Source organism: Myotis myotis, unplaced genomic scaffold (genome assembly GCF_014108235.1).
Source record: "Myotis myotis isolate mMyoMyo1 unplaced genomic scaffold, mMyoMyo1.p scaffold_m19_p_2, whole genome shotgun sequence".
NCBI lineage: Eukaryota > Metazoa > Chordata > Mammalia > Chiroptera > Vespertilionidae > Myotis > Myotis myotis.
In genome coordinates, this window is record NW_023416324.1 from 53,003,143 (window position 1) to 53,027,155 (window position 24,013).

The window sequence follows — 24,013 nt, forward strand, 5'->3', positions numbered from 1 at the left end:
TTAAGTGTAAATGACTCAGGCTCCTAAATGTGATAAGAATTGTTCCAAGTACATCAGTCAGATTCATGGGATATATGTCTTTATAATTCCTCTGTTGGAATCATAAAAGTAGAAGAAATATCAAGGTCAATTTTTATCTTTTTTCATCTTGAAAGCATCCTTTTAAATATTTATGAAGAGTGTAGTATAAAATATAAATAGCAGATGCACAAATGTAGACTGGGATAAATAAATCATATGAACCCAAAATAAAAGAATTCAGAAAGAATGTAAATAGGCTGATTGAAGGAGTATTAGCACATGTCTATGTATATGCTGAGGTGGTCTGATAAATCAGTTGAAAATATGGAGGCATTAATGTTAGATTTAGGCAATTCAGTGGAACATGAAGGTTGATCAAAATGAATAGTTGAAGAAATAAGTTATTTACTAAATCTATGCTGACATTCTGAATGAAAAAGAAAAAATACCAAGCAAGTATAAAAGAACAAAAAAGTTGCTATTAGTTAGCCTCTTTAGAGAAGGCTTTTAATTATGCTATATTCCTTGAAAAACTCAAATTGTCCTGTTAAGGATTTACTAATTTTTTTATCATATTTATTTCTTGTTTTAAATTTTTCCTTAATTTTTAAACATTACAGACTTTTTTGTTAAATCAGTTATAGATTTCTAGAAAAATTGAGCATAAAGTACAGATAGTAGCCATATACTCCTTCCTTCTCCCTTCCCTCCCCTGCCACAATTTCACCTAATAGTAACATCTTATATTGTTTTGCTGAACCAATATTGATACATTATTATTGATTAAAGTCTTCATGTTTTACAGTTTTGTGAGGTTTTCCAAATGCATAATGTCATGTATCTTCCATTACAGTATCTTACAGAATAATTTCACTAGCCTAAAGATTTCCAGTGTTCAAACTACTCATACCTTCCTTCTCCCCTCCTGGCAACCAATAATCTTTTTACTGGGTCTATAGTTTTGCATTTTCCAAAACGTTATATACTTGGTATTATGTAATATGTAGCCTTACCTAACATTCTTCATTTAAGGTTCTTGCATGACTTTTCTTGGTTTGTTAGCTCATTTTATTTATTTCTGAATATTATTCTACTCTATGGATATACATACAATTTGTTTATTCATTCTCCTCTGAAAAGGCATGTTGGTTGCATCCATATTTTTGTAAATCACTTAAAATATGAAACTGTACATGCACAATCAAATCATCTGTTGCCCTTATGATAACCCAGGATAGAACTCTGAAAATCTGAAAAAATTATTTTTTCTCTTTACTCCAGTTCTCTTTTCTCTTAGATGGAATTCAAGTAGACATCTCACTTTAATCAACCTTAAAATAGTGCCTCTCAAAGTATGTCCCAAATATCATCTACATTAGAATCACTAGGAGTGTCTATTAAAATTCAGATTCCTGGGCCCAGAATTTCTGAGAATGGAGCCCAGGTTTATGTTTATTTACAAAGTGTCACTAGATGGATTCTACTTTACTAAAATTTGAGAAGGTGAACACTTTTGTAATTAGGTTTTTTGTTTGTTTGTTTGTTTGTGTTTTTTTAATAATATACTAGAGGCCTGGGGCACGAAATTCCTGCACTGGGGGAGTCCCTTAGCCCAGTCTGCACCTTCTAGTAGTATGGGAGCCCTGGCTCCTTATCGCCCACCTGCTTCCTGCACTTTACCACTCAGCTCGCTGCTCCTTAGCGCTGCTACGGAGGCAGGAGAGGCTCCCGCCACCACCGCTGCGCTAGCCAACTGTGAGCCCACTTTCTGGTTGAGCGGCGTTCCCCCTGTGGGAGTGCACTGACCATCAGGGAGCAGCTCCTGCGTTGAGCATCTGCCTCCTGGTGGTCAGTGTGTGTCATAGTGACCAGTCATTCCCAGTCCTTCTGCTGTTAGGGTCAATTTGCATATTACCCTTTATTATATAGGATAGAGGCCTGGTGCATGGGTGGGGGCCGGCTGTTTTGCCCTGAAGGGTGTCCTGGATCAGGGTGAGGGTCCCGCTGGGGTGCCTGGCCAGCCTGGGTGAGGGGCTGATGGCTGTTTGCAGGCTGGCCACAGCCCCCAGTCACCCAAGCTCCCAGCAGAGGCTGGCTGGAAGCAGATATCTGGGATTTATTTAGCTTCTATAATTGAAACTTTGTTGCCTTTTGTGGAGGCCACAGCAGGCCAGGGCAGGCGGGAAGCTTGGTTTCCTCCATCGCCAGGGCAACCAAGCCACCGCTTGCTCCAGCTCCGTGGCTGCCGGCTGCCATCTTGGTTGGGTTAATTTGCATATAGTCGCTCTGATTGGCTGGTGGGCGTGGCTTGGGTATAGTGAAGGTATGGTCAATTAGCATCTTTGTCTTTTATTAGTGTAGATGACTTAACATTTCTTCCATATATCTGGAAGTCTTAGAACTTAGAGATAAGTAGATTTCCATTTACAGCATGTGGCCAACTAATGTAGAAAGAAGTAATTTTTACAGAAAGGTACTGAGTAGTGGGAAAATATTTCCTGCTTCCATATGGATTCTCTTCAGCATTCTTTGTAAAGGAAAGCAGGAGTGTTATCCTGGATCACTTACTTATTTCAGCTCTTGGTTCACTTCACTAATGACCCTTAGGAGGATTAATACACATTCTTAGAATGGGCTTATACATATTGTGCCTTTAGAACTAGGAAAGTGTTATATAGTTCAATGATGTTTAATATTTTAGGTATTAATATTATCATTTCCTGCTATTCTCCCATTTTTTTGAACAAAATTTATTGCCTCTGATATGGGAAAATTCAATTGAGATGCTAATTGGATTTTTAAACTCATAGTAGAGATAAGTAATTTTGAAAACTAAAGCTTTCATTTGTAAGAGCTAACCTTTTAGGGAAAACAAAAAGATTTTTGAAATTAAAAATCTTAAAATTTTGTGGATCAATTTTTATGTTATATCCAAAACAGGAAATTTGGAAAGACAATCCAAAATGATATGAACTAACCTTTTATTCATCAATAGGGGTGGCACACACATGCACACAATACATGGGTAGAAGATCCAAGATGGTGGAGAGAGAAAATAAGAAAGGAAATCAGGAAAAATACACAAATTTAAATGTTGTACAGAAGGCCTAGAGCCCTACCTCTTATCCCTGTCCCTCTGGATTCAGGATATGAAACCATGGATTTTAATTTAATTTTTTAAAATTTATCTTTATTGTTCAAAATATTACATATATCCTCCTTTATTCCCCCTTTGATTCCCTCCATCCCACCCCCCCTCCTAGGCCTAGTGCACTATTATCTGTGTGAGACATAGATTTTTTTAAAGGAAATTTGAGAGAAGAGAGTACTTGTAAATTACTTTCCAAGACATAGCCCTCGGTATTGCAAACCATCTAGTAAGATCTTCAGACCAAGGAAGCACTGAAGAAGCCAGGTACTGAATTCAGTAATCCTGAGGGCAGCATACCTGAGGAAAGCAAAAACTTTCTGTCCTGAAAGAAAGCTGGTGCAACTTTAAGATGTCTGCCCTTCGAACATAGAAAACTGAATGCATGGACCAAGTAAACAGAGGCCCCCAAAGCATAGCAGACATCAACAACCATGGCATACACTGATGAGGAAAGATAAGGAGAGTTATATCTAGGGGAGGATGGAGATGTTCGTGAAGTCAGATTTCCCCAGCTATATCTGATCAGTATGGAAACCCTACCTCGGGAACTTAACTTACTTTTGCTGAGAAATAGTTGTGCGAAAAAAATTTAAGTATTTGAACATCCTATATAATAAAAGAGTAGTATGCAAATTGTCCCCTCAACCAGGAGTTCTTCTGGGAGTTCGACCAGGGGGCAGGGCTGGCCAGGGGAAGGGAGGGAGGCCCTGGCCAATGGCAGGCAGCCAGGGGAAGGGAGGGAGTACCCAGCTGGTCACTGCCAGCCACTAGGGAACCTACCAGTGCCTGAATTTTGTGCACTGGACCTCTAGTTCAACTATCATAACTACAAAATCTATACCTATTACATTCAAACTATAGTCTCTGGAGGTGAATTTCAACAAACATTAAAATGTATACTTTATGGGTATAATTACATTATACAAAATAAGTATGTAGTTAAAAATCAGATATCTTTTCTTTCAGAGTTTTCCATTCTATCTGCATTGTACCCTGAGTTCATTTATATTGATAGAATTATACTTATACAAAGAGAAATGCCTTCATGAAGTGGAAAGTGAATGAAAGAGAAATTATAGAATATGTATCAATAATAATATCTAGCTTGGACTTTAGAATCATAAAGATCAGAAATGAGTCCAGACTCTACCACCTACTAGCAAATCTGGTTTTTTTCAACCGTAATATGGGAATAATATATACCGGATAGGATTGTATGAGTATCTGCCATACAACAGGCATTCAATCTTATTATCTTGTAATGTAAAAAGCATTCAAACCTGTAAAGAATTTTTGTGAGTTTATTTGAGCCAAACTGTCAACAATTGGAAGGAAGCAGAATCTCAATGTATTGTGATAATTCTCTGGAGAATGTGTTACCTTGTTTTATACATTACAATCAAAGGAGTAGACATAAGAGGGTTACACTAAATCCATTGGTGATAGATTAGGGAGGTAGGAGAAAGCAAAGAGGGGGGACCTCTGGGATTGGATAAAAAGTAAAATGATAGACACATACTTATTTTACTTAGGTGGGTACAGGATAGTTAACAGTCAACAATTAACATGATAACAATAACAATGAAGGAGTTTGAGGTCTCAGTCCTGGCTCCAGCAGGCTCATTTGGTTGTGCCCTGAGGGGTCCAAAAAAAGGGAAGTTACAAGTTACCCTGACATTCTTCAGGTATGTTATCTTAGATGCAAAAGACAATAGGCTCAGTAAAGTTGATCTTTGTTAGGAAAGTTACTGGCCTAGGACCTAACTACTCACCATAAACTGCCTTTTAATTAAAGGTTTTTAATTTCAGACCATCCTTTGTGGTTACTTTAGGTCTCTAGAGTTTTCAAGGCTGCCACACAGGGCAGGATTTCCTTGAGTTAGTCAGGTTACCATGTGGCCCCTTTTCATCCACAATCTGTACTCTTCTTATTGTTCTTGTCATTATTTTATGAAATATTATTTGTAAAACTCAGTGTCTTAGATTCTTATCTATGATTCTTAAGATTAGCATGAAGAATAATTAGTATAAATAAATCATGGTCTATGTTGAAAATTTCTTCTTACAAACATAATTTTGTAGCTTTAATATAGGAAAAACTTGCAATCATTTCTATGGGTTTTCATTATTTATATGTAGAGGTAAATTATATTACAGTCACTCTTCTCCAACTGCCATGGGTTTGGCTCAGGAGAAAATGATTCTGAAAGAAAATCTGAGGTAGTTTTTATAGTTCTTTGTGGACTTTATATACAACTGACTCACTTTCTAGATATGCCTATTAAAGAAATGATCCATAAAAGTATATATCTCAGAGGAAAGGTAGAGGTGGATGGGTGGGTGGGTAGGAAGAGATCAACCAAAGAACTTGAATGCATATATGCATAACCCATGGACACAGACAATAGGGTGGTGGAGGCCTGGGGTAGCGGGCAGGGGCGGGCTATAAGGGGTCAATGGGACAGAAAAGGGGACATATGTAATACTTTCAACAACAAAGATTTAAAAAATATTTTTTAAAAAGTATACATGGGTAGGTAATCAATGGATGGAGGCAAATAATCCTATTGAAACATTTACTATTTATTTTTGATACAACACTTTTAAACAGGCCGATTAGTTTCCTTTATGATTTTACCCTTGAAAGTACACACTATTTTGTTCTTTGTCACTGTTGCATGACATTCCATTTGGTAGTCTGCTTATTTTTAGCCAGACTATCAAAGTATTTTTCTACTGGACTGTTACAGCACTTGAACTTGGAATCTTGTAATGTGAGGGACTGCACTGGGGAAAAGAAGAAACAGCTAACAAATGGGAAATTATAAATCTCGACCAACCCAAACTTGCACTGGTAAATATTTTATATCTTCAAATGTAATATGGTTCATTAATAGTGGTAGATAATTAATACTTCCTTGGAATATTTGTTAATTTTTATACAGGTAATAAAATGATATAATATACAAAAGTGTTATGAATATATCTGAATTCAAATTAATTTTTTTGAAATAGAGAAAACAAATTTATTACAAAAATGTATTACTTGTTCCTAGGTATAATATTGTAGGGAAAAAATTGTAATACTGCTGAATATAGGGATCTTAGAATTATATCTTAAGTACCTAGTATTTAGAACCAAAAAACTCTTTTCTAGAAACTGGAGATTGCTATAATTAAAAAGCAATTAAATCCAATGATATAAGTCAAATATATATTTTATGTAAATGTAGTATCTAATATCAAATGGGTTCTTAATCACTTCAATTCAATATGATTGCCTTTTAAATATAAACATCTGCATTTTAAGCTCACAGTAATTTAAATTAAGTATGTAGAATTAAGAATAAGAGTTTTAATTACTTCTATATTATGATCTGTGTTTACATTTTGCAAAACAATGTAAACTATGAGTTTTTCCCCTTTTTTTTCTAGATGAATGGAAAAAAAAGGTCAGCGAATCTTATGTTGTTATAATAGAAAGATTAGAAGATGACCTGCAGATCAAAGAAAAAGAATTTACAGAATTAAGGCACATATTTGGGTAAAGTTATTATTTCTTTGTATAAGTGACTTCATTATTTATCTTGTTTTAAGATATATCTCTATATATTTAAAAACAAAACCCTATCCAGTCATGCTCTCAGTCTTAGAATGTAAAGTTATCCTCTCATGACCATAAAAGCAGATTATATTCTTAAAATATGGCTTCTACACTCCCATAGCTGAAGTTTGAAAGGAGAGGAACCTAAGGGCTAGCCTTTGAATACTGTTGCTGATGCAAATAGTCTTCTCTGGAATTAGATCGTTCTGGTAAGCCTTGCCAGCAACAAACAAGACGTCTCTTTCCAATGGTGGCAGAATATTGGCCACATTGTTTTCTTTGCGCGACTAGTCCAATTTTAACAAACCCTCTGGTCTCTTGACATTGAAAGGATGTCTCTTAATGGAACTGAGTATTATTCTGCCCCTGAAAAATCATATAACAATGAGTTATATTGGCTTCAGGCTTTCAGTGGGTTTTATTCTAAGATAATAATAGAAAAATAATCTGGCATAGTGCCACAACCTTGGAACACATAAAACGTTCAGAAAAGAGGGTCAGACCCTTATATACACAAGCATCCTTATGGAGAAATTGAATCTGGCCTTGAGAAACTAGATGCATTGGGGCTGGGGAAGGGCGTTAGTTTAAGTTAGCTGCCTGACTGAGACACAGTTCCATGTATGCCAGTTAGTCATGTTCACTTATAGCTGTGTTAGTCAGATAATGCACTCATGACAAAGAACTCCCTCTATTTTACTTGGAAAACAAGTATAAAGCAATGACAGAATGACATTATATTTTTTAAAAGAAATTTCAGATATTGTAAACATACTAAACTCACATAACTGGCAAATAAAATTATCCAGTTATAATATAGTTTATATGAAATGTGTTAGGGGTTCATAAGGCCTTCATAAGTGTTCAACTTATGGTTTGGGAAATAGCAGATTCTCCTGTTATTTAGTTGGCACAAAATGATTAACTCAGCATTGAACACGTGATGAGATACCCTGGGTTGAGTTGACTTTTGCAAGTAGTATCCCATGCTCAGTTATGGGGAAACTTTTAAATTTCCTGTAAAGATGTGACTGGTACTTTGGTATAATAGATTTACACATACATATTTATTTTGTTGGAAAAGAGATATGAATATAGAACTTAATCATAAGCCCTCTATCTCCTATTAACTAAGATAAATATACATAATGAAATGTGATTCAATTGAAGCGATTTCCCCCAATTTATAAAGTCAAAACCTTATTTATTTATTTTAATTAAGGAAATATTATACAAATACATCAAGCCTGATTTAAAAAAACAACAACATCCTTTTAAGGATTGAGCAATGGGCTTGAGATGTAAATTTTTCTCTCACATCACATCAACAAGCAGCTATTTCGACAGCTCCCACTATAGCTGCCTTTTCCTACATTTTCACTACATGTGATAAAAGTGACCGCCTTTTTGCTGATTAGTATTGGGGGTGAGAGGCAAGAATCAGCGGCAGGGAGATTATAGTAGAAAATTTATTGTGCCAGCTATATTTAAGGTGCTATTCCAGACACATCAAATATAAGACATTATGTAATCCTCACCATGACCATGCATGGAAGATATTATTTCTGGTGGATGATAAACTAAAGAACAGAGAAGTTGTGTTTGTTCAGATCATGTGCTGGAACCGTGATTTGTAGCAAGTTTGTCTTGACTCCATAGAGAGAGCTTTTCTTGTTTGTGTGTGTGGTTTTCTTTTATACTGAATTTCTTTTTTAATTTTTGATTTAATTTTATTTTTCCATCACCTTTTATCCCATCTGTGCCCTCCACTCATCACCCTCCACCACCACCAATCACCACATGTCCATGTCCATTAGTTCGCTCTCATTTTTTTCTTTTTTGCTCAATCTCTTCACCCTGCCTAGCATGGCCACCCTCGCTCCCTACAACTGTCTGTCTGCTCTCTATCTATGGGTCTATCTCCATTTTGCTTGGTAGTTCAGTTTGTTCATTAAATTCCACATATGAGTGAGATTATATGGTACTTGTCTTTGACTAGCTTATTTCACTAAGCATAATGTTAGAGAGAGCTTTTCTTACTGTAACACCTGCTTCTTATTATAGAACTTCAAAATCTGGTTGAGAGGAAACACATCTATATATGTAAAACCCTAAGCAATCAGTCGACCCTTTGACCAGTCACTATGACTCAAACTGACCACCAGGGACAGACGCTCAATGCAGGAGCTGGCCCCTGGTGGTCAATGTGTTCCCACAGCGGGAGCCCGGCTCAGCTGACGGATGGGCGCCAAACACTGGGCTCACCACTGGCGAGTGCAGCTGCGGTGGTAGGAGCCTCTCCCGCTGAGGCAGCACTACCAAGTGGCTGCAGCAGCAGGCACAGTGGGGCTGGGATGAGTGGGAGTGGCAGGGCGCTGGTTCAGGTTCCTTCCCTGCCACCTGCCACTCCGGACACTACTACATCCCTTGGGAGATGTCAGACTGCCGGTTTCGGCCTGTGGGGATCAGGCTGAAACCGGCAATCCGACCTTCCCTGAGGGGTCCCAGGTTGCGAGAGAGCACAGGCCAGGCTGAGGGACCCCACTGGTGCATGAATCTGTGCACTGTGCCTCTGGTATATGAATAATTCACAGAAGACAGTCTATGTGCCAAGTAAAAGAAAAAACAATATGGTTTTTAAATATAAAATAAAGATTTGGGGTCTTGATTGATTCATTGATTTTAAAAAGCATTCCAGATAAAAAGCATTCCAGCAAAGATATATAGGCAAGAATAAATGTTTTACCATGGAAAGTGAAGAAGAGGCAAGAAAAACTAACATCTTGACCATTTCATGTAAGTTGAGTAAGAGAGCTATGTCAGTCAGGTTAAGGGTTTTGCAGTCATGCAAACAGTTTTAAATCTAGCTTCTTCTATTTACAAACTATGTATCCTTAGATATTTTACTGAATCTCCTGAGCTTTATTTATATTTTAAAATGAGGTTAATAACCTCACAGGCTATCTGCAAAATGATGTCAATTCAATGCTGAGTACAGGGCCTAACACACAATAGGCATTGAGTAATTGAAGGTTTTTAATACAATGATTGATTAGATAAATAGGGCAGTTTGAAAGACTGAAGACTATTATCGAATGGGAGTGACAAATAGTTTATTGAAAGTTAGAAGGTGAGAAAGTTAGAATAAAATGTTTTTATCTGAAGAGGGTGTTTCCAAAAGTAAAAAATGTAAAATGTTAGAGCACTTCAAGATTATGCAAAATTCCAAATATAAATTTTAAAAATTGTGATCGGGAGCGATTTAACAAGTTTTCAGACACTCTATTAAAAGGCTCATCAAACTGGATGTCAAATTCTCTGAGAATAATGGTAGGGCATTTTGTAGAAAGGAAGACTGGTAGCCTGGTGCTAAAGCCATTAAGGAAGCTACACACACATCCAATTAGCCAGAAGTGATAATAATGAAGCCAAGGGGAGGATTACAGAGCCTAGAATCATGTTTCTCCAAGGGCTAAGCACCTACTACGTAGAGGAGCCGGCAGTGCTTGCTAAAACTTTAGATTCCATGATTCCACTCCATCTCAAATGAATCAGGACTTCTGGGGATGACTTCCAGAAACCTGAATTTTTAACAAGCTTCCCAGGTAATATTTTTGCATGCTAAAAATTATACTTCTGCTAAAGTTTGAAAGCTAGACTTCTGGGAAGATGTCCGAGTTACACTGAGAACTCTGCCTGAGGTGATATCAGTGAAGAAATGCAGAACATGAGAACAGAAAGCTGGCAACTAGTATGATCTCCAGAGAGTTAATGGTGCAAACAAACAAACAAACAGAAAAAAGGAGTACCCTGCTTTGTCTGATCCCATCAAGGCCAAGAGCATCATCCAGGAAAGAAAGTCAATCATGCCTAGGGCAAATTTCACAGAATTTTCTTTCCTCTAGAATAAAATGATGGATGACAAGGAAAGAACAGAATGAAGTACGGAGAATAGAAATTGTCTCACTCACTGGCTCACATACAAAAATCTTCAGAGTATTTGGGAAGATAAACGATAATATTGTACAAAATCACATTTAGATGAGTAGGACATTTTAGGTGTCAAATACGTGTTAAAATATTTCTCTTTCTCATCTTTATTCATGTCTTACACAATATGAGGAGTACGCCTGTGATGAACAGTTGTGTTATGCTGCCTGACATCAGGCTTTCTCTAAAATAAGATAGCAGAAAAACCATAAAAGATGCTCCCCCCCAACCCACCCCCCGCAAAAAAAAAAAAAAAAAAAAAAAAAAAGGTTTTTAACACTAGAGTAACAGGTGGAGCATCCCTGAGGTAAACAGGTTCATCTGGGGTTTTACTTGGATTTTGTTTTGTTTTGTTTTCATTTGCTGACAAGTTTCTTTATGGCATTGATGGTAGATCTTCATTTCGTTCATTAAGAGACCTTTCTCACCATAGTGCACCAGGGCTTCTTCCTGTCAGCTCAAATACACAGTCTCTTGGTATAGCTTTCACCCATAATAAAGTACAGAACAATGTAGCATTAAACTTTAAAAAGACAGAAAGACCTAAAGCATTATCTTATTTAAGCCAATTTATGGCACCTTTGGAATGAGAGAGCATGATATGAGTAAGAAGAGGAATGGAAATGGCATGTTCCTTCATCTTCCACAATAAAGTTGCATTCACTCATAACTTTTGACATTTGTTGAGCTAATGGTTGGGTGATGGGAAGAGATGAGGAAAAATAGAAGGCAGAAGAAGGAAGACAGAAGTGTACAGTGGAGGACCATTGTCTGATTATTTCATCTTGTATGTTCTCTTTGATCTTTGCATTAATCAATATAATGGCACTTAATTCATGGTGTTGTTATCCATTTACAGGTCTAACTACTTGTATATGTGTTCACTACAGACAGGCTCTTTATCTTGTTTAACTTCATTTATATTTTTTATTTATTTCTGATACCTATTTGTATAGCAATTGAAAGGAAAACAAACTAAAAATTTAGTGTCTACTATATGCTAAGCATGCTACATGGTATTTTAATATGTATTAGCTCATATAATCCTAAATGTATACAGGGATGGGCAAAAGTAGATTAATAATAACAAATTACACAGTAATTAATAAATGAATTATAATACAAGAATAAACTGTTTTGCATATTCAGAACTGTGAACCTACTTTTGCCAACTCCTGCATATGTAAAATGCTTTAAAACAATGTTTTGCTAATTTCACTATAAATCTTTTTGTCTGATTAATCTATATTGTAAAATTTGGATCTCTATCACCATACTCCAGAGAAGTTATAATTTTCCAATGCCATGGCTTGTTCACATAATCAAAAGAACCCTATTTGTTTATTTTCTCCTTAGTCTCCATTGTCCTAGGAGCTGTGTCTGTAAAGATATGTCTGCTATTTTGCTGCCTTATGGAGTCTTGTAGGATTTTTATGGTTTCTCATCTTATATTTAAGTCTTTTAGGCATTTTGAGTTTGTTTTTGTGTATAGTAAGTTGGTGATCTAGTTTCATTTTTTTTGCATGTATCTGACCAAATTTCCCAGCACCATGTATTGAAGTCTGTCTTGACTGCATTGTATGCTCTTGCCTCATTGGTCAAATATTAATTGAGCATAATGGCTTGAGTCAATTTCTGGGTTCTCTGTTCTGTTCTACTGGTCTATATGTCTGTTTTTTGTGACAGCACCAAGCAGTTTTGAGAACCGTAGCTTGGTAATATAGCTTGATATCTGGTATTTTGATCCCTCCAACTTTGTTCTTCTTTCTTAGGATTACTGTGGCTACTCAGAGTCTTGTTTTATTCCAGATAAATTTTTGGAGAGTTTATTCTAGATCTTTGAAATATGCCATTGGTATTTTAATGGGGATTTTATTGAATCTGTAGATTGCTTTGGGTAGTATGGACATTTTAATGATGATGATTCTACCAGTCCATGAACATGGTATGTTCTTCCATTTGTTTATGTCTTCCTCTATCTCTTTTTTCAATGTCCTATAGTTTTCCGAGTACTGGTCTTTTACCTCCTTAATTAAGTTTATTTCTAGGTATTTTAATTTTTTGGGTGCAATAGTAAATGGGATTGTTTTTTTCATTTCGCTTTCTGTTGAGTTCATTATTGGTGTATAAAAAGGCCATAGATTTCTGGGTGTTGATTTTGTATCCTGCTACATAGCATCAAAATAAAAAGCTTCTTTACAGCAAAAAAAAAAACCATCAATGAAACAACAAGAAAGTCCACTGCATGGGAGAACATATTTGCCAATGATATTTCTGGTAAGGGTTTAATCTCTAAAATTTACAGAGAACTCATACAACTTACCAAAAGGAAGATAAACAATTCAATCAAAAAATGGGCAAAGAACCTAAATAGATATTTTTTAAAAGAGAACATACAGAAGGCTGAGAGACATATTAAAACATGCTCAAAGTTACTAATCATCCGAGAGATGCAAATCAAAACAACAATGAGATACCATCTCACACCTGTCAGAATGGCTATCATCAACAAATCAACAAACAGCAAGTGCTGGCGAGGATGCAGAGAAAAAGGAACCCTCATGCACTGCTGGTGGGAATGCAGACTGGTGCAGCCACTATGGAAGACAGTATGGAGTTTCTTCAAAAAGTTAAAAATGGAAATCCCATTTGAACCAGTGATCCCACTTCTAGGACTATATCCCAAGAAACCAGAAACACCAATCAGAAAGGATATATGCACCTCTATGTTCATAGCAGCACAATTCACCATAGCTAAGATTTGGAAACAACGTATGTGTCCATCAGCAGGTGAGTGGATTAAAAAACTGTGGTACATCTACACAATGGACTACTACACCGCTATAAAAAAGAAGGAACTTTTACCATTTGCAACAGCATGGATGGAACTGGAGAGCATTATGCTAAGCAAAATACGCCAGTTGTAGAAAGATAAATACCACATGATCTCACTCATATGTGGGATATCATGATCAACATAAGTTGCTGAACAAGAATAGATTCAGAGACAATGGCAGGTGGGGGCAGGGGTGGTTAGAGTGCAACCAAAGTACTTGCATGCATGCATATTAGCGTAACCAATGGACACAGACACTGGGGCATTGGGGGCTTGCCCGGGGTGGGAATGGCTGAGGAGGGAGGTGAATTGGGCAAAAAGGAGACATATGTAAAACTTTAGACAATAATAATAAAAAAATGAAAGAAAAAGAACCCTATTTTTTCTCATTTTAATATATTTTGACATTGAGTAGCTATACTTTGGCCAATAATGACAATATCTCACTTTAAATTGATTAGGTTTAATAAATGAACAAAAATAGTCAGAAAATGCTGTTCTAAATTGCAACATTTAGAGAAAATTTAAAAAAAAAAATTAAGGAGATTTTCTGAGATGTACCTTACTTCTTATTTTCTCCCTGAAAAGTTCTTCTGGGCCCAGCTACAGATCATGATATGTATCCTCCAAATAAGACATCTACTTTTTCAGAACTATAGCCAATTATGAAGTTTAGCTATTATAAAATGAATAAGCATTGCAGATGGAGCTTATCTAAGAAGAGTGAAAGTCCCTATCAAGTTGCTAATAGAATATTGAGGGAAAAATGTCATCTTTTGAAAAGTAAACTAGAGTGAAAGTATTATTTGGCTTGTTTGGTTAATATATTTTGCTAACTTGCCCATCAGCAGATGAGTGGATTATATGCCAAACTAAACAAACAAACAAAAAACAACAGCACCAACAGAAAGAACTCAGGCCAAAAAAAGTTAATTCACATTGCCCCAAGACTGCCTACCTTCCTACTTCTTTTCTTCTTTTCCTAGTTAAAATTAGTTATGGCCTGGGCAGCATTTCTCAGTGGTTTAGCATCGACCTATGAACCAGGAGTTCATAGTTCAATTCCCCGTCTTGGCACTTGCCTGGGTTGCAGGCTTGATCCCCAGTAGGGGGTGTGCAGGAGGTGACAGATCAGTGTTTCTCTCTCATCATTGATGTTTCTATCTCTCTCTCTCCCTCTCATTTCCTCTCTGATATCAATAAAATATATATTTTTTAAAAATTAGTTATGAGTGAAATTTTAAAGGAATATTGTGTAAAAACCTTATGAAGCAGCTTGATCTCAATCTCTTGCTGTCTATCGCTCACTCTCCATCTCTGTCTCTTTCTCTCTGTGTCTCTCTAACTTGCTACCTCCCTCTAACTTTCACTCTTTTATCTTTCCTCTATTTTTCTTTCCTAGCCCACACTGCCTCCATGTTTTCTTTCTCTTTTCCTATTCCCCTTCTCAAATGCAAAGCAAAACAATAAAAAAGAGAAAATAATCAATATGAATGCTTCAGTAAAAATAATTATTATAGCAGCGAATATTTATAAAAGCTTTATGAGGTCTAATACACTTAAACCACACAATCCTCTGAGATAGAAATTATTATTGTCCCAGTGTTATCATCCTTAGCTATTTTTACTCTATCTGCCACCATATCTCAATAATTTTTTATTGTATGTATGAATGAATAAATGAATGAATATGCTTCATATTGTTAGTTTGCAGATTTGATCTGCGAGATATCAGACAAACACATTTCTGGATATTTCCTAGAGATATATCTTGGGAAAAGATCTTATTGATGATTGTTTTCTATTTCTGTTGTTTTTGGGGAAAAACAGCAGCACCCACAGAGAACTACACAGGAACTTACAACCAGCCATTTGAAACCTAAATTATCAATTTGGAAACTAGATGATCCATAACAAATTCTTACCAACTTCTACCTTCTTGGTCTTTCCTTACATTTCAGACAATGAGTTAATTTTTAAAATATGTCTACCTATCTAAGTATTTTGGACAGTAATGTATTAACTTTTGGCCAACTGTTGAAATGTTATATTTTTAAAAGTTTCCACTGATGGTCATGTCAGATATTGTGTTGAAAGGATAAAATCATGAGAAAGAAGTTTAATTGGATCACAAAACTGCCTGCTTTCCTGGGTAAAAGGTAAAGACTAAGAAGAGAGTTCATTATGCTACAAGAAAGAAAGTAACCTTTGGGTACAGAACTACAATTTTTTAATGATTAAGGAGAGAATTAGAAATGTATTCATAATAGTGACTTCATTTTAATTAGGGACTTCATTTATGCCCCAGCAAGCACTGTGAACTCATTAGGATATGTTGAGTTACAGTATGGCATGGTAGGTGATGAAACATGTAAGGGGAAATTAAAAAATAGAGTGTAGGATATTAGAATACATAAGTGATGCTCAGTTGGCAGTGAAGTTGACATACACAGTTGCTTTAGAAAAGGCAAAATAAAGTAAAATTAAATATCTCTCTTAGGAATGATTGCTTTAAAATCTTGAACATTTTAATTACATGTATCAAAACAGAAACATTCGGCTAGAAGTTAGTGGGAAATGAGAATTAGGATTCAAATATAGTTCCAAAGTAACTCTTTTTAAAAATTATGTTCCAGTTAGTAAAGTTAAGATAAAATTTGTGCTATTAAAATTGCACTTGACTTCCAGATATTGTGAGAGTTTATTCTCTGATGATTCATTTTGTTGGCATTAATAGAAGTTGCATGAATTCAAGGAGGATAGAATTCAACAGCAGAACAAAGCAACAGGCCACAGCTCAGTTTTGAGCGAGGAGCTCTTTAGAATTGTATTATACTGAATCACTAAAGAATGATCAAGTCTAGTTTAAGATTCAGTGAGGTGCCTGGCAAGGTATTTTAGTTGGTTAGAGTGTACTCACAATATGCCAAGATTTTGGTTTTGATCCCTGGTCAGGGCACATATAAGAACTGAGCAATGAATGCATAAATAAGTCAAACAACAAATTGATGTTTCTCTCTCTCTCCTTTCCTAATCTCTCTCTCACTTCCTCCCCCTCTCTGTAAATCAATCAATCAATCAATCTTTTTTTTAAAGATTCAGTGAGCTAAGGAGCTAAGAAATGATTGTTGAATAAAAACTCAAATATAATTCCTGCATTCAATTTTATTTATGTAAATAGCAGACTTTCACTTGGTGTTATTTTTTAAACAAAGCAGTGGACTTTAGCATCTTATATTTTCAGTTTATTTAGTGTTTACTTTCTTTGCAAAGTTGATAGGAGCAGTAGAAATCAGAAATAATGCTCAGATCAGTTGCAGGATTTTCTCTAAGTTGTATATTCTCAAGTTAGATGCACTAAAAAAGATCCAGGAATTAATGAGTAGTTTAAATCAAGTAGACTGTTGAAAACAATCTGAAGGGAGTATGAAGAACCAAGGTGGGGCACACAGTTGGTATTCAGTAGGTATTATGCCAGACTGATCCAATGCATTGGCAAAGTTACATAATGGATTGAATAATAACATGATTTTAAGTACAACCTACATTTCCCCATTTGAATTTATTGTTCTTTTAATATCTCCATTGTTGAAAATATAGAGTGTTCCCTAAAATGTATACACACTTTAAGAGCTGGTAACTCACTTTATTTTCACTCCCTTTCAGGTTTAACTGATTTGAAATAATTGGTGAAGCCAGACTAAGCTTTAAGCCAAGAAAATCTAACCTAAAGTGCCACTAGACTTTTTTTTTAGTTCTTACTTAATTTTATTAGGCTATTATAACTTAGTATCTAAACCAGACAAGGACTTTTTGACAAATTGTAAATAAATGAGATTTTTATATATCATGTTCATAACAGTAGTATTTATAATAGCAAAAAGGTATAGGCAACTCAAATGTTCCTCAATGGAGGAATGGACAAAGAAAATGTGGTATATATATATATATATATATATATATATATATATAAACATATATATGCATAATGAAATATTATTCAGCCTTAAAAAGGAAGGCAATTCTGATATATAACAAAATGAATGAACCTATGAACCTTGAGAACACTATGCTAGATGAAATAAGACAGTCACAAAAGGACAAGTAATCTATGACTCTACTTATATAAGGGACCTAGAAAAAAATATTCAAAGTGCCACTAGACTTTTTTTATGGGAATACATAAAAACTAAAGTTCACAATACAGAATTGGCAAAAGTAGACGAATTGAGGGCACACAAATATCAAACAAAATGATTCTTGATGTTTGTGATTCCATTGCTTCATATTACCATCAGTGCCTGGACAAGAATGGTCATCAGTTTGAAACAGGCATCGACCAAAAATTTATTCATTTCTGTAGATTCTTTTAAATTGTGAAAATGACTGTATGTTAATAAACACTGGCTTTATAATCATTCAAAATGTGCATAAATTTTTTGGACACTCTGTAGTTTCCCTATTTTATGATGCCACTGGACTTGTGTTACAAAACTGTGATGCTAGCAGATGCTCTGAATCACTGATAAATGCTACTGTCACAACCTGGTGGCCGTTTTTAAAAACAGGGAAGAGAAGGTCAGACATTTTCTGAAAACCCGACAGAGTTATTGTGAGCATAAAATACTTGTATCTATAGAATTAATTGTGAAAATCAGAAAATTTTACAGGTTGTCAAATGTGAGAGGTTAATGATCAAACTTGGTTTGAAAATTTTGCTAAAATTCATGGAAGAGTCAGATTACAAAAGAAAAGCCATATATTTACAGGGGACTTGATAATAATAGTAATAACAATAAAATAACTATTTGTGGGTAACATGTACTGCACCAGCTACTGTAGTAAGCACTTAACCACATTTATTCTTCACAACACAATGTCTTATGTGTTACTTTAGTAATGTTATAACTGAAGAAATTGAGGCTTGAAGAGGTTAAATAGCTTACCCAAACTTGAGAAAGAAAAGAAAAATGACTTAAAAGGCAGAAACAGGGTATTATTTTAATCCTGGTGTAAACATAAGGACCAAGCTTTAAGAATTACCTACACTGCCAAAATGACTTTTTCTACTTTTAAAATATTAAAACACAGCAGATATTGCTATATAATACATATTAGAGACACACATTGAAAAACTAATTTTCTTAAGGATTAATTGCTATATAGGAGCCCCAAGCTTTTTCTTCTTTTAGTATTAAGTTCCATATAGTTAGCTCAAAAGAAAGTGCTTCCTTCCCTGTTTTTCTCTTCGCCTGAAGTTTAAGTAGTTCTTTATTTAACAGGATGTTTCCCTGTCTTCCCTCCACCCCAATAATTTGTTTTCTGACTTGTGATCTTATTGTGTGTTTCATTTTCTGGATAATGGAAAGACCAAGGAAGAAAAGCCAAAACAAGCTTAGGCTCAGGTGAGAGGAGTAGTGTTAGTGACGTAATTAAGGAAAGCCTGGCCTTGTTTGAACAAAGACTATTGTCCCAGAAGGCCCTGGAGAGCTATAGATAGCCTTTGGGGGGGGGGGGGGGGGGATGTAGAATGTGTAGCTAAAATTATTGACCTCCTGAGGTCCTTGGTACTCCCAGGATGGTTTTCAGAAGAAATGATGGGATCATATCCTTGGCCTCCCAGGTCAATTTCAAGGTGCCTCCTGCCTATTTAAATCTCTTGAAGCTTCAGGCTCAATCATTGCCAATCATTGCCTGCTGGTCACAGGTTATTTCCTCTTTTTATTTAAGGACACTGATATCCTACAAACTTTAAGAGAAAAATTCAATCCACCCAGTTTTCAAAGCAGAGTTCAGCTTTTCAGAAAACCTTTACTGTTTGAAATCATGTCCACGAAAAAGACCTTTGTGGATGCATTTCCAAGCATGGGTTGCTGAGAGCACTTGGTTCAGTATTACCTATTAGTTTAATTTCTCTAAGACATCTCCAATGCAATTGGCTTTGAGAGTTTAAAGGCCGGGCTCAGGAAAAGGTCACACATTTTATAATGTGTACTGCACACATTATTTTGTAAAGGTACTGCACATATAAAATAGCTATATTATTTATAATTAGGCTCATTTTAGGTAGACATTTAAAATAGTGGTATTTTCATCAGAAGTCATTTTTTCCCCCCAATGTTCATTGAGCTGGGGGAAAGTGCAGATAGAAGTGAGTTCAGTTAACTGTATTTCATGAAACCCTGGGCTCCTTTGTATATTATATTACCAACATTAGTAGAAATGACTCATTGGAGTTCATTTTACTTCTATAAATGGCATTCTAAAGCAAGTCGAGGTATATGTGTCTATATGAGGTATATTTGTCAACAGCATGTCTGTGGACTGTGCTGCTGGGAAGTTGAACGTGGAAATGCAGAAAGTTTGGAGGGTGGAAAGTTCTGGAATATCACCACATCTATGAAAACAACCACCGGGCTTGCTATTGCTTACAAAGCATTTCATTGAGATCCTCCAATGTACCCAGATTTAGAGACTCTCTCTTTTTAGCAGCACCCTGGAGAATAATACCTTTTCTTTTTCTATTTCAAAATTCCAATAGATTTTGAAGTTCTTAACTGGATGCATTGATGATAATATTCTGAATTTACAGTACCTTTTAAGTGTCAGTACTTTACAAATGACATGGAGGGCTCACTCACCAAAGACTATGCTATTCACTGAAGCTTCGAGATACTCAAATAGGCAGAAGGCACCTTGAAATTGGCCTGGGAGGCCAAGGATATGATCCCATCATTTCTACTGAAAACCATCCTGGGAGTACTAAGGACCTCAGGAGGTCAATAATTTAGCTTTACTTTTTTTTTTTTCAAAGGCTACCTATAGCTCTCCAGGGCCCTTCTGGGACAATAGTCTTTGTTCAAATAAGGCAAGGCTTTCCTTAATTAAATCACTAACACTACTCCTCTCACCTGAACCTGTACACTATCAGAGTTTAGACCTTCTTTATCTGTGAAACCTGACCCAGTCAGAGTACAAGGCAACTTTGCTTCAGGCAGAATTTGTAATACATTGGGAGTGTATTCTTTTTCCCAGTCTCTTATCAGATGCTGACTTATTTCTTTTCTTTTTGGAGTGGATTTCTTGAAATTTTCATAACTATGGTGTGAAATGTTGAGTATGAAGGAAATATTTTATTTTCAAATGTCTATACTTTCTATATATACATAAATTTTAATTCATTAAGAAGCCCTGAACCATACAAATTTTACTCAGAACACAGACTGTGCACATGAATCTTTAAACGTGGTCTCTCAAACTTTCAATATTACTTTCTCTTGATTTTAAAGTTCTTTAGACAGAGATATATTCAAAATACATTTTCTAGGTACAAAAGAATCCTAGAAAAGATATACTTTTGAATTTATAGTAACATGGTTCCCTTTTATAATTTTTCAAATGAAAAATAATAAACTAAAAGATGAAATTTATCATCTGTAAAATATTTTTTTTCAGCTCTGATGATGCCTTCAGTAAAGTTAATTTAAATTATCGCACAGAAAATGGACTGTCTCTGCTTCATTTATGTTGCATTTGTGGAGGTGAGTGCTTGAAGCTCAATACTTTATAAACTAGTTGTACATATACTATATGGTCAGTGATTTGAGCTGCTTAACCATCTACAAGAGAATTCTATTTATACTCAATTTTCTCTTTTGTTTTGCCCCCACAGCTCTGAAAACCTTCAGCTGAAGCTGTAAATACCAGGCAGATATTCCAATTGATTTAGCTCTGAGTTTGTTTCATTGTGCTTCTACCCTGAACCAAGTCACTCAGCTAGCTTGCTTAGCATTCCAAAGAGCATTTTGCAATATTGGGCATTCCAGTGAGGGATTAGGTTAAGTTTAGAAGTACTTAAAGCAGGGTTTCTCAACCTTGACTCTCTGACATGGTGGGCCTGACAGTTCTTTGTTGTGGAGGGTAGTCCTGTGCATTTTATAATGTTTTAGCATCATTGGCCTCTACCAACTGGATTCCATAGCACCTCCCCAGTGGTGACAACCAAAAATGTCTCTAGATATTGTCAAATGTCCCTAGGAGAGCAAAATCACGCCTGGTTGAGAACCACTGACTTAAAGCATTCCTCAAAACATTATCAAGCAATTGCTTCACAACCTGCAGTAAGATATGTGGAAGGTAATAAATGCCAAGGATAAAATCTCAAAGTGAAGACTGATCAAAGAGAAGATTAAGAGTTTAATTTGGCTTATGTTTTGTTTTGTTCACCAATGCATGCATCCCTAACACCTAGGATTGTAACTGGCATATAGTAGGTACTCAATAAATTTACTTAATTAATGAATTGATAGTTAGTATTTACTTTTGTTAATTCGAACTAACATTCATTGAACTCAGCTTTTAAAATAGAACACTGATGTATATGTATTGACTTTCATCAGATCTCTTAACCATTTCTGTTTAACCAATTGATTAGACTGCTCTGATCCAAATAAACTTGACTGCTAATGATGTTCTGAAGATTCCTGTACAACTAAATTTTTATCTAAGCTTTTTCCCTAATAGTTTATTAAGATGATTTTTCATGTTTTTATGTTTTAAAACCATGATGATGAGAGCACTAAATTAAAAAATGTAACACAAATGCATTAAAATGTACAGCATTGATGCGAAGTTTTGTAAGTGTTATAGAAATGTTCACTATTAAGTAAGGCTGTCAATTAATAGAAAACTTAAAAAAATGGCCCGTAGAATGGCAGTCTGACCCTGTCATACATCAGTGTGACATTTATCATTAAAGAGAGATTTTAAAATCACTTAGTCTACCCCCTCAACAATTTAACCTTTTAAAACTTTTCTCTTTAAGGCAACAAGTCTCATATTAGAACCCTTATGTTAAAAGGGCTCCGCCCATCTCGACTGACAAGAAATGGATTTACAGCCTTGCATTTGGCAGTTTACAAGGTACAGCATTTTTATTCCAATAAGTATTGTATGAGAACCAAGAGTGTGTGTTATCTTTAGGCTCCTTTTTTTGTTTTTTCCCCTCAAATTAGTAATGATGGAAAACATTAACAGTGACCGGAATATTACAATACTGGATGGGCTTCTTTCTCTTTATTGAGTAGGCTTCATCTAAATACCAGACACATACTCTTTTTAATGCTTTCTATATTTAACTCATTGAATTCTCACAAGAACTCCGTGAGGGAATACTATGGTCTCCAAGGTTACATGGCTAGGCAGTGGTGAGCCAGGAATGAAGACCTGGCACTCTGGTTCCCTCACCAGAGCTCCTTATCAGGAGACCAAGCTGTCTCTGTACAGAAGGGGATGAGGCTGCATTTGAAAAATTCATGAAAGAAGCACATTGAAGTTCCATTCTTTTTCTGCATGTTTTCCTTCATTAAAAAAAATAATAATAAAATAATAAAAATATATATATATATATATATATATCTGGGGTTCCCTTTAGTTCCTTTTTTTTTTAATTCTCTACTTTTGCTCCAGTCATTTATTTCCTTATATCAGTCCCAGGTTCCGACCTAATTTCAGTACCTGATAAGAAAGTAAGTGGAAAAGTGGCTTGGAAAAACTGAGGCCCTCAGTATTGAGATAGATTTTTCAGATTTTCATAAATACATACTTATATATACATACTAGAGGCCTGGTGCATGGAATTCGTGCACCCTCTCCAGTCTGGGACCCCTCGAGGGATGTCCTACTACCAGGATCAGGCCTAAATGGGCAGTTGGACATTCCTCTCATAATCCAGGACTGCTGGCTCCCAACCGCTCGCTTGCCTGCCTGCTTGATTGCCCCTAACTGCTTCTGCCTGCCAGCCTGATCACCCCCTAACCACTCCCCTGTCAGCCTGATCGACACTTAACTGCTCCCCTGCTGGCCTGATTGCCCCTAACTGCCCTCCCCTGCCAGCATGGTCACCCCTAACTGTCCTCCCCTGTAAGCCTGATTGCCCCCAACTGCCCCAATTGGCTCCCTCCTATATGCCCCAAACTGGGGACCATTCCTGCAACTCAGTTATGTACCCCAACCTGGAATGGAACCATGACCTCCTGGTTCATAGATCAACAATCAACCACTGAGCCATTTTTAATTAAAACCCATGTTTGTCTGGCTCATAGACCTAGATCCTATGTAACCATGCCTATCAAAAACTCTGTTTTTTATTCATGGTGATTCATAGCCTGGAAACTGTTGTCTTTTTTCCTGATATATATATTTTTTTCTTTCTTAGTACATGTATTTGATTGCAAAATTGAGATTTTTATTTCAACTATCCTAAAATCCAGGACCCAAAACATATGTTTCATAGTTTCTGAATCCTCCATCTTTAGATCAAGATTTCTCTGTCTTGATACAACTGGCATTTTATATTGGATAATTTCTTGTTGTGGGGCACTGTCCTGAGATTGTAAGATGCTAAGCAGCA

General features: G+C 35.9%; 1 protein-coding gene across 2 annotated transcripts in view; it reads left to right on the plus strand.

The window, feature by feature from the left end:
* LOC118676383 (serine/threonine-protein kinase TNNI3K) overlaps positions 1-24,013 on the plus strand; it is a 313,120-nt gene that overhangs the window by 25,283 nt on the left and 263,824 nt on the right. Inside the window, exons 3-6 of one of the 2 annotated variants that reach the window (XM_036350223.1) lie at positions 5,923-6,026; positions 6,608-6,716; positions 21,058-21,143; positions 22,427-22,524. In XM_036350223.1, coding sequence (XP_036206116.1) covers positions 5,987-6,026; positions 6,608-6,716; positions 21,058-21,143; positions 22,427-22,524 — 333 coding nt within the window. In that variant the 5' untranslated portion in view covers positions 5,923-5,986. Of the gene's footprint in view, positions 1-5,922; positions 6,027-6,607; positions 6,717-21,057; positions 21,144-21,279; positions 21,739-22,426; positions 22,525-24,013 lie in introns of those variants that run through there. The other variant, XM_036350224.1, reaches the window with a different exon arrangement.